The sequence below is a fragment of the Oncorhynchus gorbuscha genome, unplaced genomic scaffold (genome assembly GCF_021184085.1).
Source record: "Oncorhynchus gorbuscha isolate QuinsamMale2020 ecotype Even-year unplaced genomic scaffold, OgorEven_v1.0 Un_scaffold_1644, whole genome shotgun sequence".
In the NCBI taxonomy this organism is placed as follows: domain Eukaryota; kingdom Metazoa; phylum Chordata; class Actinopteri; order Salmoniformes; family Salmonidae; genus Oncorhynchus; species Oncorhynchus gorbuscha.
The window spans coordinates 31,872-47,500 of NW_025746364.1; the positions used below are offsets into that span (position 1 = coordinate 31,872).

General features: G+C 45.9%; 1 protein-coding gene across 1 annotated transcript in view; it reads left to right on the forward strand.

Annotated features, from left to right (window-relative positions):
• The first annotated feature begins 2,960 nt into the window (after window positions 1-2,960).
• The window catches only part of LOC124023578 (tripartite motif-containing protein 16-like), a 25,826-nt gene continuing 13,157 nt past the window's right edge, over window positions 2,961-15,629 (forward strand). Inside the window, exons 1-2 of the mRNA XM_046337958.1 lie at window positions 2,961-3,623; window positions 4,046-4,141. Of these exons, the coding sequence (XP_046193914.1) occupies window positions 3,021-3,623; window positions 4,046-4,141 (699 nt within the window). The 5' untranslated portion in view covers window positions 2,961-3,020. The remainder of the gene's footprint in view (window positions 3,624-4,045; window positions 4,142-15,629) is intronic.

Sequence of the window (15,629 nt, forward strand, 5' to 3'; positions counted from 1 at the left end):
ATGCTGTATTGGAATGGATCAGATGCTGTATTTCTGATGGCACAGCTTCTCCCTGTGTTCCTCAGTCTTCCCGCTCTTTCACTCAAACCCAGCCCCCCGTTCTTTGTGTAACCAGCTGTCATATCTGTTCCGCCCACTAGGGACGTTTTCCTTTATGACCTAATTTGCAATCAAGGTATGATTCATTGTGTTTATGTGTGATTAGTTAGGTATTTAGTAAATAAATAATTAAACCCAGTTTTGTATTTGCTGATTCTAATTGTTAGCCAGGGTTCGTGTAGATAACCAAGAATCTACAACTTTCAGATGAGACGGAATTAAGATGACAATTGATATTGACTGCTATTGATGTCAAATATTACTAGGTCTTTAAGAGGTTATTCGGAAGATAACAGCTCTATAAATATTATTTTGTGGTGCCCGACTCTCTAGTTAATTACATTTACATGTTTAGCTCAATCAGGGAATATTAATTACGGAGAAATCATGTTATAGAATAGCATGTCATATCACTTAATCTGGCATAGCCAAAGACATGACAAGTTGTTTTTACCTCTTGCTCCTACCTGGCACGCAGGCGTCCCATCTAGAGCTCTGGAAATACAAATGCGCTACCATAAATGCTAATAGTATTAGTTAAAACTCAAACGTTCATTAAAATACACATGCAGGGTATTGAATTAAAGCTACACTCTTTGTGAATCCAGGCAACAAGTCAGATTTTTAAAATGCTTTTCGGCGAAAGCATGAGAAGCTATTATCAGATAGCATGTAACACCCCAAAAGACCCGCAGGGGACGTAAACAAAATAATTAGCATAGTCGCCGCTACACAAACCGCACAAATAAAATAGAAAACATTCATTACCTTTGACCATCTTCTTTGTTGGCGCTCCTAGATGTCCCATAATCACTATTGGGTCTTTTTTTCGATTAAATCGGTCCATATATAGCCTAGATATCGATCTATGAAGACTGTGTGATAAACAAAAAAAAATAGCGTCTTATAACGTAACGTCATTTTTTAAAATTAAAAAAGTTGACGATAAACTTTCACAAAACACTTCGAAATACTTTTGTAATGCAACTTTAGGTATTAGTACACGTTAATAAGCGATAAAATTCATCAGGAGGCGATGTAAATTCTATAGCTGTCCGTCTCGAAAAGATGTCTGGAGAGAGCTCGACCAAAACATCCGGTGGGAGACCGGAGGGAATCGGTTCCCTTGATTCGGTTTGACCAAGAATCAAAGCTGAATCAAATGACAAGACTCTAGACATCGTGTGGAAGCTGTAGGCACTGAAACCCTTGGCCTCATGTAATTCGGTTCACTTTGAACATATCCTGGAAGTAGCGCAAGGATATTTATTTCCATTTTCAGTGATCAGATTTTCTTGCACTTTTCGATGAAACGCACGTTCTGTTATAGTCACAGCCGTGATTTAACCAGTTTTATAAACGTCTGAGTGTTTTCTATCCACACATACTAATCATATGCATATACTATATTCCTGGCCTGAGTAGCAGGGCGTTGAAATGTTGCGCGACTTTTAACAGAATGTTCGAAAAAGTAGAGGGTCGACTGAGTTTTTAAGGACAGTGACATCAGAGCTATATACAATATAGGATATAAAAGATTACATGTTTAGAGGGGTTGAACTCTGTATATGGCTCAGAGGGAGGTCAATCACTTTGTACCTTGACCTTAACACTGATAGCAGCAACAACAACCACAGCAGAGAAGTTGGCTGTGTCGACAGACAGACAGACAGACAGACAGACAGACAGACAGACAGACAGACAGACAGACAGACAGACAGACAGACAGACAGACAGACAGACAGACAGACAGACAGACAGACAGACAGACAGACAGACAGACAGACAGACAGACAGACAGACAGACAGACAGTTTACTATGACTGGATGAAGGGATGCAGTGTTGAATGCTTCCTTTAGGTCTCCTGGTCTCTTGGGATTTAAAGAGGTTTCACCTAGTCAGCTCAGGGATTCAAACCAGCGACCTTTCAGTTACTGTCCCTAAACCACAAGGGAACATAGACAGAGGTTTCACCTAGTCAGCTCAGGGATTCAAACTAACGACCTTTCAGTTACTGTCCCTATGCTCTAAACCACTAGGATACCTTTCACCTTTACAGTGTGTCTCTATACCTCTCAGTCTCTAAACCACTAGGATAACTGTCACCTTGACAGTGTGTCTCTATACCTCTCAGTCTCTAAACCACTAGGATACCTGTCACCTTGACAGTATGTCTCTATACCTCTCAGTCTCTAAACCACTAGGATACCTGTCACCTTGACAGTATGTCTCTATACCTCTCAGTCTCTAAACCACTAGGATACCTTTCACCTTTACAGTGTGTCTCTATACCTCTCAGTCTCTAAACCACTAGGATAACTGTCACCTTGACAGTGTGTCTCTATACCTCTCAGTCTCTAAACCACTAGGATACCTGTCACCTTGACAGTGTGTCTCTGTACCTCTCAGTCTCTGAAGACACCCAGCCACGGTTAGGATTATTAGAGAAGCATTTCTTGCTGAAAGACAGTTTAATTTCATCTGGTTTCAGAAATAATGTATTGTATATGTCCATAACCCCGTCCACCTATAAGATGTGGGGGATCTGTATGACTAAGAAGAGACACGAAGAACTCTGACTTTAAAACGTCTTCTCTTTTTAGTCCCAGATATGTCTAGGGTTACTGCTGAATGTAGTACCTCTAACCCTGACCCTAGACCTGTCAGTAATAACCACACTGTAATGTAAAGTATTACCTCATTCTCAATGATCAGTCAATACATACAGTATTCAGTAGACTTCTACCTCTCTGCACTCCTCCTTCTCTCGTTCTCTCCCTCCAACCCCTCCCTCACTCTAACCCCTCCCCTCTGGCAGAACTAGGAAGTCCCTCCCCCTCGCACAAACTATTTTCTGAGGAAACAAAATGGATCTGAGTCTCTGTGTCGTCTGTCTGTGTGAGAGTGAACAACCGTCCAAATGGCTCAACAGGGAGTTCTGCTGGACCAGGACCAGGACCAGTTCTGTTGTTCTGTCTGTCTGGATCTACTGAAGGAGCCGGTCACTACTGCATGTGGACACAATTACTGTAGAATCTGTATTGAGGGCTGCTGGGATCAGGATGTTCTGAAAGGGGTCTATAGCTGTCCTCAGTGCAGAGAGACCTTCACTCCAAGGCCTAATCTGAGGAAAAATAACATGTTGGCTGAGATGGTGGAGAAACTGAGGAAGACAGGACTCCAGGCTGCTCCCCCTCCTGCTCTGTGCTATGCTGGACCTGGAGATGTGGTGTGTGATGTCTGCACTGGGACCAGAAAGCAGAAAGCCCTCATGTCTTGTCTGGTGTGTCTGGCCTCTTACTGTGAGACTCACCTCCAACCTCACTATGAATCTCCTGCTTTGAAGAAGCACAAGCTGGTCAAAGCCACCGCACAACTACAGGAGAAGATCTGCTCTCATCATGACAAACTGCTGGAGGTTTACTGTCGTACCGATCAGCAGTGTATCTGTCTGCTGTGTGTGATGGATGGACATAAAGGCCATGATACAGTGTCAGCTGCAGCAGAGAGGACTGAGAAACAGGTAAGACCAGAACAACTTGTTGGTGACTGTCTGATAAACAAAGAATTAAAGATACAGTAGGAACTAAATCTGTTTCAATATGAGATCATTATATTATATACAATATGAAATGGATCCACAAATATGAACACAAACCTTGAGTTATTGAGTTTGTTTCAAATGTATCACCATTTTCTAACGTCAAACACTATTATCATTCTGAATGGCCTTTTATGAGTCCAAAGTTCAGTCTCAACCCCTTGATACATGTAGGCCTACCATAAAAACTATAATCATTCACATAGCAACATAATATAATATTGTAAAGGGACTTCCTCAGGATTGTAGACCTTCCTCTCTATGGGTCCTATGTCACATTTCTATACTATTGATCTACTGGACTAATAAAGCTTGATAGCTCATTGAAGAGTGATTCTCCACAGAGGCAGCTGGGGATGAGTCTGCAGAAGGTCCAGCAGAGATTCCAGGAGAGAGAGAAGAGGCTGAAGGAGCTCCAACAGGCTGTGAAGTCTTTCAAGGTGAGTATTGTTGACCAGAGGAGATACACCATTTCACTTCTCTCCTCCAGTCAGAGAGAGAGAGAGAGGGGCCCCTATTCAATCCCACTGACCCCACTGTTGGGAACAGGCTGTCTGGACCCCTTTCAGAGAATAGACTGGTTCATGTAACTGACTGGGCTGCCTCATCACATAACCATGAGTAACCATGACTGACTCATGGTCCCTATACATTAAAATGGAACTGTCTCTCTCTCGATTGAATTAAACTCATAGGGCTTTATTGGCATGGAAATATATGTTTACATTGCCAAAGCAAGTGAAATAGACAATCAGAAATGAACAGTAAACATTACACTTGGAAGGGATTTGGGGGATGGGGGAGGGTCTATTAGAAGTTAGTGGGACTTTTATTTTCTCAGAAGTACTGAGTTAGGTAGGAGGATTTAGAGTGGTGTAAACCGCGATTGAACACACTCCAGAACAGTAGGTGGCGCCATGCACCTTTAACGTTGGTTTGAGGACCTCCATTATATCATAGAAGAAGAAGTTGGTCTGTGAGGGTTTTGTTGTTCCTGAGGAGGGCTACTATTCTTTTCTCTTTTGGTTTTCAAGTATTTTCAGAATGTATTAAAGCCAAAACTAAAGCTTCCCTGAACAATCCAATATATCAGTCAATATATTTTCTCTGTGATTTATTTTCTCTCCGTCAACTGTTCCATCGCATCTTAACCGTCTTACCGGGCGGGCACTAGGACCCGGGGGAGGCTGCTGCTGCAGAGGCTGCTGCACCGCTCGTGACTGTCAGTCCTCCTTGTAGCTCATTGGTTAAGCTGTGGCTCGAGACTGTTAACAGTTAACGGACAGGACACATTCATGTCGAGGCCGTGATGTGAATGTGTGGTAAGTTACAATAGAGAGAGAGAGTTTTCACTAAGTAATTATCTTTTTGTTTTCTCATGATTTGGTTGGGTCTAATTGTGCTGTTGTCCTGGGGCTCTGTAGGGTGTGTTTGTGTTTGTGAACAGAGCCCCAGGACCAGCTTGCTTCGGGGACTCTTCTCCAGGTTCATCTCTCTGTAGGTGATGGCTTTGTTATGGAAGGTTTGTGAATCGCTTCCTTTTAGGTGGTTGTAGAATTTAATGGCTCTTTTCTGGATTTGGATAATTAGTGGGTATCGGCCTAATTCTGCTCTGCATGCATTATTTGGTGTTTTACGTTGTACACGGAGGATATTTTTGCAGAATTCTGCGTGCAGAGTCTCAATTTGGTGTTTGTCCAATTTTGTGAAGTCTTGGTTGGTGAACGGACCCCAGACCTCACAACCATAAAGGGCAATGGGCTCTATGACTGATTCAAGTATTTTTAGCCAAATCCTAATTGGTATGTTGAAATTTATGTTTCTTTTGATGGCATAGAATGCCCTTCTTGCCTTGTCTCTCAGATCGTTCACAGCTTTGTGGAAGTTACCTGTGGCGCTGATGTTTAGGCCAAGGTATGTATAGTTTTTTGTGTGCTCTAAGGCAACAGTGTCTAGATGGAATTTGTATTTGTGATCCTGGTGACTGGACCTTTTTTGCAATACCATTATTTTGGTCTTACTGAGATTTACTGTCAGGGCCCAGGTCTGACAGAATCTGTGCATAAGATCTAGGTGCTGCTGTAGGCCCTCCTTGGTTGGTGACAGAAGCACCAGATCATCAGCAAACAGCAGACATTTGACTTCGGATTCTAGCAGGGGGAGGCCGGGTGCTGCAGACTTTTCTAGTGCCCGCGCCAATTCGTTGATATAATTTGTAAGTCGCTCTGGATAAGAGCGTCTGCTAAATGACTTAAATGTAAATGTAAATATATGTTGAAGAGGGTGGGGCTTAAGCTGCATCCCTGTCTAACCCCACGACCCTGTGTGAAGAAATGTGTGTGTTTTTTGCCAATTTTAACCGCACACTTGTTGTTTGTGTACATGGATTTTATAATGTCATATGTTTTACCCCCAACACCACTTTCCATCAGTTTGTATAGCAGACCCTCATGCCAGATTGAGTCGAAGGCTTTTTTGAAATCAACAAAACATGAGAAGACTTTGCCTTTGTTTTGGTTTGTTTGGTTGTCAATTAGGGTGTGCAGGGTGAATACATGGTCTGTTGTACGGTAATTTGGTAAAAAGCCAATTTGACATTTGCTCAGTACATTGTTTTCCTTGAGGAAATGTACGAGTCTGCTGTTAATAATAATGCAGAGGATTTTCCCAAGGTTACTGTTGACACATATTCCACGGTAGTTATTGGGGTCAAATTTGTCTCCACTTTTGTGGATTGGGGTGATCAGTCCTTGGTTCCAAATATTGGGGAAGATGCCAGAGCTAAGTATGATGTTAAAGAGTTTTAGTATAGCCAATTGGAATTTGTTGTCTGTATATTTGATCATTTCATTGAGGATACCATCGACACCACAGGCCTTTTTGGGTTGGAGGGTTTTTATTTTGTCCTGTAACTCATTCAATGTAATTGGAGAATCCAGTGGGTTCTGGTCTTTAATAGTTGATTCTAAGATCTGTATTTGATCATGTATATGTTTTTGCTCTTTATTCTTTGTTATAGAACCAAAAAGATTGGAGAAGTGGTTTACCCATACATCTCCATTTTGGATAGATCATTCTTTGTGTTGTTTGTTTAGTGTTTTCCAATTTTCCCAGAAGTGGTTAGAGTCTATGGATTCTTCAATTACATTGAGCTGATTTCTGACATGCTGTTCCTTCTTTTTCCGTAGTGTATTTCAGTATTGTTTTAGTGATTCACCATAGTGAAGGCGTAGACTCAGGTTTTCCGGGTCTCTATGTTTTTGGTTGGACAGGTTTCTCAATTTCTTTCTTAGATTTTTGCATTCTTCATCAAACCATTTGTCATTATTGTTAATTTTCTTCAGTTTTCTATTTGAGGTTTTTAGATTTGATAGGGAAGCTGAGAGGTCAAATATACTGTTAAGATTTTCTACTGCCAAGTTTACACCTTCACTATTACAGTGGAACGTTTTACCCAGGAAATTGTCTAAAAGGGATTGAATTTTTGTTGCCTAATTGTTTTTTGGTAGGTTTTCAAACTGCATTCCTTCCATCTTAGCATTTCTTAATGTTACTCAGTTCCTTTGGCTTTGATGCCTCATGATTGAGTATTGCTCTGTTTAAGTAGACTGTGATTTTGCTGTGGTCTGATAGGGGTGTTAGTGGACTGACTGTGAACGCTCTGAGATAAAGTAGTCTACAGTACTACTGCCAAGAGATGAGCTATAGGTGTACCTACCATAGGAGTCCCCTCGAAGCCTACCGTTGACTATGTACATACCCAGCGTGCGACAGAGCTGCAGGAGTTGTGACCCGTTTTTGTTGGTTATGTTGCCATAGTTGTGCCTAGGGGGGCATATGTGGGAGGGGATGCTGTCACCTCCAGGCAGATGTTTGTCCCCCTGTGTGCTGAGGGTGTCAGGTTCTTGTCCGGTTCTGGCATTTAGGTCGCCACAGACTAGTACATGTCCCTGGGCCTGGAAATGATTGATTTCGCCCTCCATGATGGCGAAGCTCTCTTCATTAAAATATGGGGATTCTAGTGGGGGGATATAGGTAGCACACAGGAGGACATTTTTCTCTGTTAGGATAATTTCCTTTTGAATTTCTAGCCAAATGTAGAATGTTCCTGTTTTTATTAATTTAATGGAGTGAGTTAGGTCTGCTCTATACCAAATTAGCATACCCCCTGAGTCCCTTCCCTGTTTCACACCTGGTAGTTTGGTGGATGGGACTACCAGCTCTCTGTAACCTAGAGGGCAACCAGTGGGTTGCCCTATACCCTATACCATATCTCCTCTATACCAGGTTTCTTGCAGGATGACAATGTCTGTATTACCGATTTCTTTGGTGAAGTCCGGGTTTCTGCTCTTTAGGCCAAAGGCAGATGACCTCAGGCCTTGGATATTCCAGGATAATATAGTGAAGGCTTTTTGTTCCATAGAGTTTGTCTACTTCCGGGTTGGAGCGAGCGGTCGCATTTGCACTTCGGTCCGCAGGTAGTATTACTTTTCATTACTTTTCATTACGTTTCATTACAGTACAACGGTTTGATTTGTCTAATCTTAGCAATTTCTTCTTAGCTAGCTACATAGCCGTCTTTGTATCAAAGATAATTGCGTAATTATCGTATTTCGTCGTCCTAACGTAGTCTACTGCAGCTAGCCACATAGCTAACGTCCACCCTATAGCAGCACCGTAGAAACTATTACACTCAACTGAACGACTTGATTAGTGTAGTGTTAGCTAGCTACATAGTTGTCTTTGCTGTCTTCGTATCCAAGATAATTGTGTAGTTTAGAGTGTGTAGTCTTAGAGTGATTATCTTAATTTACCGAGGTTAGCTAGCCAGCTATTTGTCGTCCTTAACGTAGGATACACTGCTAGCTAGCTAACAGCTAACAGCTAGCCAACAACAACCCGGTCGCATTCCGCTTCGCTCCACAGGTAGTATCACATTTTCATTTCATTTCATTACAGCACAACGGTTTGATTTGCTTGATCGTAGCTAGCTACATAGCTAGCTACATAGCCGTCCTTGTATCAAAGATAATTGTGTAGTCTAGAGCGATTTTCTAGGTTAGCTAGCCAGCTATTGTCGTTCTTTTAACGCAACGTAACGTAATCAACACTGCTAGCTAGCCAGCTAGCCCCCGAATAGTAGCACTGTAGAAACTATTACACTCAACGGAACGACTTGATTAGTGTAGTGTCAACAACGCAGCCACTGCCAGCTAGCCTACTTCAGCAGTACTGTATCATTTTAATCATTTTAGTCAATAAGATTCTTGCTACGTAAGCTTAACTTTCTGAACATTCGAGACGTGTAGTCCACTTGTCATTCCAATCTCCTTGCATTAGCGTAGCCTCTTCTGTAGCCTGTCAACTATGTGTCTGTCTATCCCTGTTCTCTCCTCTCTGCACAGACCATACAAACGCTCCACACCGCGTGGCCGCGGCCACCCTAATCTGGTGGTCCCAGCGCGCATGACCCACGTGGAGTTCCAGGTCTCCGGTAGCCTCTGGAACTGCCGATCTGCGGCCAACAAGGCAGAGTTCATCTCAGCCTATGCCTCCCTCCAGTCCCTCGACTTCTTGGCACTGACGGAAACATGGATCACCACAGATAACACTGCTACTCCTACTGCTCTCTCCTCGTCCGCCCATGTGTTCTCGCACACCCGAGAGCTTCTGGTCAGCGGGGTGGTGGCACCGAGATCCTCATCTCTCCCAAGTGGTCATTCTCTCTTTCTCCCCTTACCCATCTGTCTATCGCCTCCTTTGAATTCCATGCTGTCACAGTTACCAGCCCTTTCAAGCTTAACATCCTTATCATTTATCGCCCTCCAGGTTCCCTCGGAGAGTTCATCAATGAGCTTGATGCCTTGATAAGCTCCTTTCCTGAGGACGGCTCACCTCTCACAGTTCTGGGCGACTTTAACCTCCCCACGTCCACCTTTGACTCATTCCTCTCTGCCTCCTTCTTTCCACTCCTCTCCTCTTTTGACCTCACCCTCTCACCTTCCCCCCCTACTCACGAGGCAGGCAATACGCTCGACCTCATCTTTACTAGATGCTGTTCTTCCACTAACCCCATTGCAACTCCCCTCCAAGTCTCCGACCACTACCTTGTATCCTTTTCCCTCTCGCTCTCATCCAACACTTCCCACACTGCCCCTACTCGGATGGTATCGCGCCGTCCCAACCTTCGCTCTCTCTCCCCCGCTACTCTCTCCTCTTCCATCCTATCATCTCTTCCCTCTGCTCAAACCTTCTCCAACCTATCTCCTGATTCTGCCTCCTCAACCCTCCTCTCCTCCCTTTCACAACAGTGGTAGGCTTGATTACCAACAATGACGAGACGGCCTACAGGGAGGAGGTGAGGGCCCTCGGAGTGTGGTGTCAGGAAAATAACCTCACACTCAACGTCAACAAAACTAAGGAGATGATTGTGGACTTCAGGAAACAGCAGAGGGAACACCCCCCTATCCACATCGATGGAACAGTAGTGGAGAGGGTAGCTAGTTTTAAGTTCCTCGGCATACACATCACAGACAAACTGAATTGGTCCACTCACACTGACAGCGTCGTGAAGAAGGCGCAGCAGCGCCTATTCAACCTCAGGAGGCTTAAGAAATTCGGCTTGTCACCAAAAGCACTCACAAACTTCTACAGATGCACAATCGAGAGCATCCTGGCGGGCTGTATCACCGCCTGGTACGGCAACTGCTCCGCCCTCAACCGTAAGGCTCTCCAGAGGGTAGTGAGGACTGCACAACGCATCACCGGGGGCAAACTACCTGCCCTCCAGGACACCTACACCACCCGTTGTTACAGGAAGGCCATCAACCAACCGAACCACTGCCTGTTCACCCCGCTATCATCCAGAAGGCGAGGTCAGTACAGGTGCATCAAAGCTGGGACCGAGAGACTGAAAAACAGCTTCTATCTCAAGGCCATCAGACTGTTAAACAGCCACCACTAACATTGAGTGGCTGCTGCCAACACACTGTCATTGACACTGACCCAACTGACCCAACTCCAGCCATTTTAATAATGGGAATTGATGGGAAATGATGTAAATATATCACTAGCCACTTTAAACAATGCTACCTTATATAATGTTACTTACCCTACATTATTAATCTCATATGCATATGTATATACTGTACTCTACATCATCGACTGCATCCTTATGTAACACTTGTATCACTAGCCACTTTAACTATGCCACTTTGTTTACTTTGTCTACACACTCATCTCATATGTATATACTGTACTCGATACCATCTACTGTATGCTGCTCTGTACCATCACTCATTCATATATCCTTATGTACATGTTCCTTATCCCCTTACACTGTGTATAAGACAGTAGTTTTGGAATTGTTAGTTAGATTACTTGTTGGTTATCACTGCATTGTCGGAACTAGAAGAACAAGCATTTCGCTACACTCTCATTTAACATCTGCTAACCATGTGTATGTGACAAATACAATTTGATTTGATTTCTGCATCCTTTGACTCTCTATGTCCCCTATCCTCCAGGCCGGCTCGGTCCTCCCCTCCCGCTCCGTGGCTCGACGACTCATTGCGAGCTCACAGAACAGGGCTCCGGGCAGCCGAGCGGAAATGGAGGAAAACTCGCCTCCCTGCGGACCTGGCATCCTTTCACTCCCTCCTCTCTACAATTTCCTCCTCTGTCTCTGCTGCTAAAGCCACTTTCTACCACTCTAAATTCCAAGCATCTGCCTCTAACCCTAGGAAGCTCTTTGCCACTTTCTCCTCCCTCCTGAATCCTCCTCCCTCTCCTCCCTCTCTGCAGATGACTTCGTCAACCATTTTGAAAAGAAGGTCGACGACATCCGATCCCCGTTTGCTAAGTCAAACGACACCGCGGGTTCTGCTCACACTGCCCTACCCTGTGCTCTGACCTCTTTCTCCCCTCTCTCTCCAGATGAAATCTCTCGTCTTGTGACGGCCGGCCGCCCAACAACCTGCCCGCTTGACCCTATCCCCTCCTCTCTTCTCCAGACCATTTCCGGAGACCTTCTCCCTTACCTCACCTCCCTCATCAACTCATCCCTGACCGCTGGCTACGTCCCTTCCGTCCTCAAGAGAGCGAGAGTTGCACCCCTTCTGAAAAAACCTACACTCGACCCCTCCGATGTCAACAACTACAGACCAGTATCCCTTCTTTCTTTTCTCTCAAACTCTTGAACGTGCCGTCCTTGGCCAGCTCTACCGCTATCTCTCTCAGAATGACCTTCTTGATCCAAATCAGTCAGGTTTCAAGACTCGTCATTCAACTGAGACTGCTCTTCTCTGCATCACGGAGGCGCTCCGCACTGCTAAAGCTAACTCTCTCTCCTCTGCTCTCATCCTTCTAGACCTATCGGCTGCCTTCGATACTGTGAACCATCAGATCCTCCTCTCCACCCTCTCCGAGTTGGGCATCTCCGGCGCGGCCCACGCTTGGATTGCGTCCTACCTGACAGGTCGCTCCTACCAGGTGGCGTGGCGAGAATCTGTCTCCTCACCACGCGCTCTCACCACTGGTGTCCCCCAGGGCTCTGTTCTAGGCCCTCTCCTATTCTCACTATACACCAAGTCACTTGGCTCTGTCATAACCTCACATGGTCTCTCCTATCATTGCTATGCAGACGACACACAATTAATCTTCTCCTTTCCCCCTTCTGATGACCAAGTGGCGAATCGCATCTCTGCATGTCTGGCAGACATATCAGTGTGGATGACGGATCACCACCTCAAGTTGAACCTCGGCAAGACTGAGCTGCTCTTCCTCCCGGGGAAGGACTGCCCGTTCCATGATCTCGCCATCACGGTTGACAACTCCATTGTGTCCTCCTCCAAGAGCGCTAAGAACCTTGGCGTGATCCTGGACAACACCCTGTCGTTCTCAACTAACATCAAGGCGGTGGCCCGTTCCTGTAGGTTCATGCTCTACAACATCCGCAGAGTACGACCCTGCCTCACACAGGAAGCGGCGCAGGTCCTAATCCAGGCACTTGTCATCTCCCGTCTGGATTACTGCAACTCGCTGTTGGCTGGGCTCCCTGCCTGTGCCATTAAACCCCTACAACTCATCCAGAACGCCGCAGCCCGTCTGGTGTTCAACCTTCCCAAGTTCTCTCACGTCACCCCGCTCCTCCGCTCTCTCCACTGGCTTCCAGTTGAAGCTCACATCCGCTACAAGACCATGGTGCTTGCCTACGGAGCTGCGAGGGGAACGGCACCTCAGTACCTCCAGGCTCTGATCAGGCCCTACACCCAAACAAGGGCACTGCGTTCATCCACCTCTGGCCTGCTCGCCTCCCTACCACTGAGGAAGTACAGTTCCCGCTCAGCCCAGTCAAAACTGTTCGCTGCTCTGGCCCCCCAATGGTGGAACAAACTCCCTCACGACGCCAGGACAGCGGAGTCAATCACCACCTTCCGGAGACACCTGAAACCCCACCTCTTTAAGGAATACCTAGGATAGGATAAGTAATCCTTCTCACCCCCCCCCCCTAAAAGATTTAGATGCACTATTGTAAAGTGGCTGTTCCACTGGATGTCATAAGGTGAATGCACCAATTTGTAAGTCGCTCTGGATAAGAGCGTCTGCTAAATGACTTAAATGTAAATGTAGAGTGTCCAATGTTGTTGGTCGTGGTTTGGCCTCAGGCCAGTAAGTGTGAGCAGAGCCTGCTGAGCATCTGGTACATGCCATTGGCTTGGGCGAGTGTGAGAGTGGGGGTTGGGACTGTTTGCCTGCTCACTACCTGGGCGTATGTGTGGCTTCCATGTTGAGGCCCTCTTTGCGGGGGGTGGGGTGGGCAGGCGTGGCATAGGTCTGATCTGAGGGGGCCTAAATGGGGTGTGGGCATGGTTGACGTGGGGGGGTGTTGATTGGTTGGGGTGGGGGTGTGGATGTGTCTGGGTGTACTGCGGTCTGGATGTAATACCTCTTGGCGTGGGTCCTCTATGTGTAGGTCCAGGGGGGGGGTCCTGCAGATCTGGGAGGGTGTCTCGCTGGTCTGGGTGGGGAGTCTATTGATCTGTTGCTCCTGTGTGAAGTGTTGGGGATACGTTTGAGAGCGATGTCCTTTAGAGTCCTGGCAAAGGTGGGCACTGCTGCCTTGTAGAGGTGGACATGGTCATAGAGGCTGTTCAAGTCCAGGGTGGAGTGGTGGGCCAGGAAAACATTTGGTTTTGAGGCACAGTCACGGGAAATACTTGCGTTTACCCGCTGTATTGTGGCAGGGTGGAAGTCTTTTCGTGGTAGCAGGGTGGAGATAACCACTTGTGCGTTGGGGAAAGTAGAAGAAGCCTTTTCAATCACTCCCTTCAGTACTGTTGCTACCCTTTCCTGCTGTGCTCTCAGGTCGTTTGTGCCTGTGTGTATTATTATGTGGCTGGGTGAACCTAGTTGGTCCTCAGACAGAAGGTCGAGGGCACGCTGGGTGTTTGGACACCAGAGTTTAGACACACTATGTTTGGGAAAAAGTTTTTTTTCTTCTATATATTTCCCATTTGAGTCCATAAGTAGTACAATCTGTCTTGTGTTTGTCCTCAGTGGGCACGGGGGGGGTTGTCAGAAGAGCTATCAGGGTGGCTGACGGGGGGGGCTCAGAGGGGGTTAGAGGCGCTGGGCTTGTGGTTCTTCATTTGTCTGTTCTGCTGTGGTGTCGACTCTATGGTCAGGGTCTGGTGTGGACTGTTCTGCTGTGGTGTCAACTTTTGTCAGGTGCTGGGGTGGGCTGTTCTGCTGGCTTCCCCGGGGGGGTGGCCACCTCTCTAGTGGGTTGTTCTCTGTCACACGCCGTCCCCCTCAACCTCTCCTCCGTCCCCCTCACCCTCTCCTCCATCCCCCTCAACCTCTCCTCCACCAGCAGTCTGATCCTCTCCTCTAATGCTCTGTTCTTCTCCTGATTCTGCTCTTTCTCCTGTTGAAGTTGTCTCACCACAGTCCAGAGTGCAGATATGTCTCTGTCCACCTCCAGCTCTCCGGGTCTCTTTAAGGGGGTGTTGTTGTGCTGGACTGGTGTCTGGGTCTGTGCTGACTGAAGTGTAATCACCTGCTGTTCCAGCTCCACCTGCCTTATCTCCAGCTGGGTGAATTTGTCCTTCATTTCAATGAGGGAGTGGTAATCTGTGCTGGGAGGTTGACTCTCTGCTGGGGGTTGCTCGTCTGTGGGGTTACATAATGAAGAGGTCTGGTCTGACCCGCTCTGTGTGGGGGTATCTTTATCAAGGGAGAGCTTCTCCTGCTGGGCTAATTCTTTGATTAGGTGAAAGTCCAGCTGAAACTGTTTGGGATTACCCTGTACCATTACTGTTCCGGACTTATATATATTTATATTACTTGACTCAGAGTCCTCGTTAGAAAGTATTCTGAGTTTCCACCCCTCATTAATCCCCGCTCTCGTAACAGAGGGGTAGTGTGCTAATATAGCACTGTGCCATGCCAGGGGATGGTTTGTGTGGAAGATAAGGTTGCTGATGTTCCCATTTTTGTAATAGTCAGCAAAAAGTGTCTCTTGATTTTCCATAAGGAGCTTCATTTTGTAATCTTTTCTTGACTTCTCATTCTTTACATGCAAAGGGTACTGTATTTTAATTACCTCTGAACAGCGGGAGGGAGCTTCTAAGGCCTCTCCATTTGGTTGGGGTAGACTGTGACTCTCCTGCCATTGTTGGGCTAATGGGCTTTGACACCTCTCACTTGACACGTCAGTGCTAGTTGAAGCTGTATCAAGCTTGGTAGAATTATGTTAGAATTCAGTCCTTATAAAGTAATGTTGTGTATTTTTCTTCTTGGCGTTTGGAAATAGAATATAGTTTCAGACTAAACATTACTCACTCAGTTCCAGGTTGGATGGTGTTTTCAGGTTTCTGTTGTTTTCCAGAGAATTTGCTGTATAGAGTAAAAATCCTTGGTAGTTGT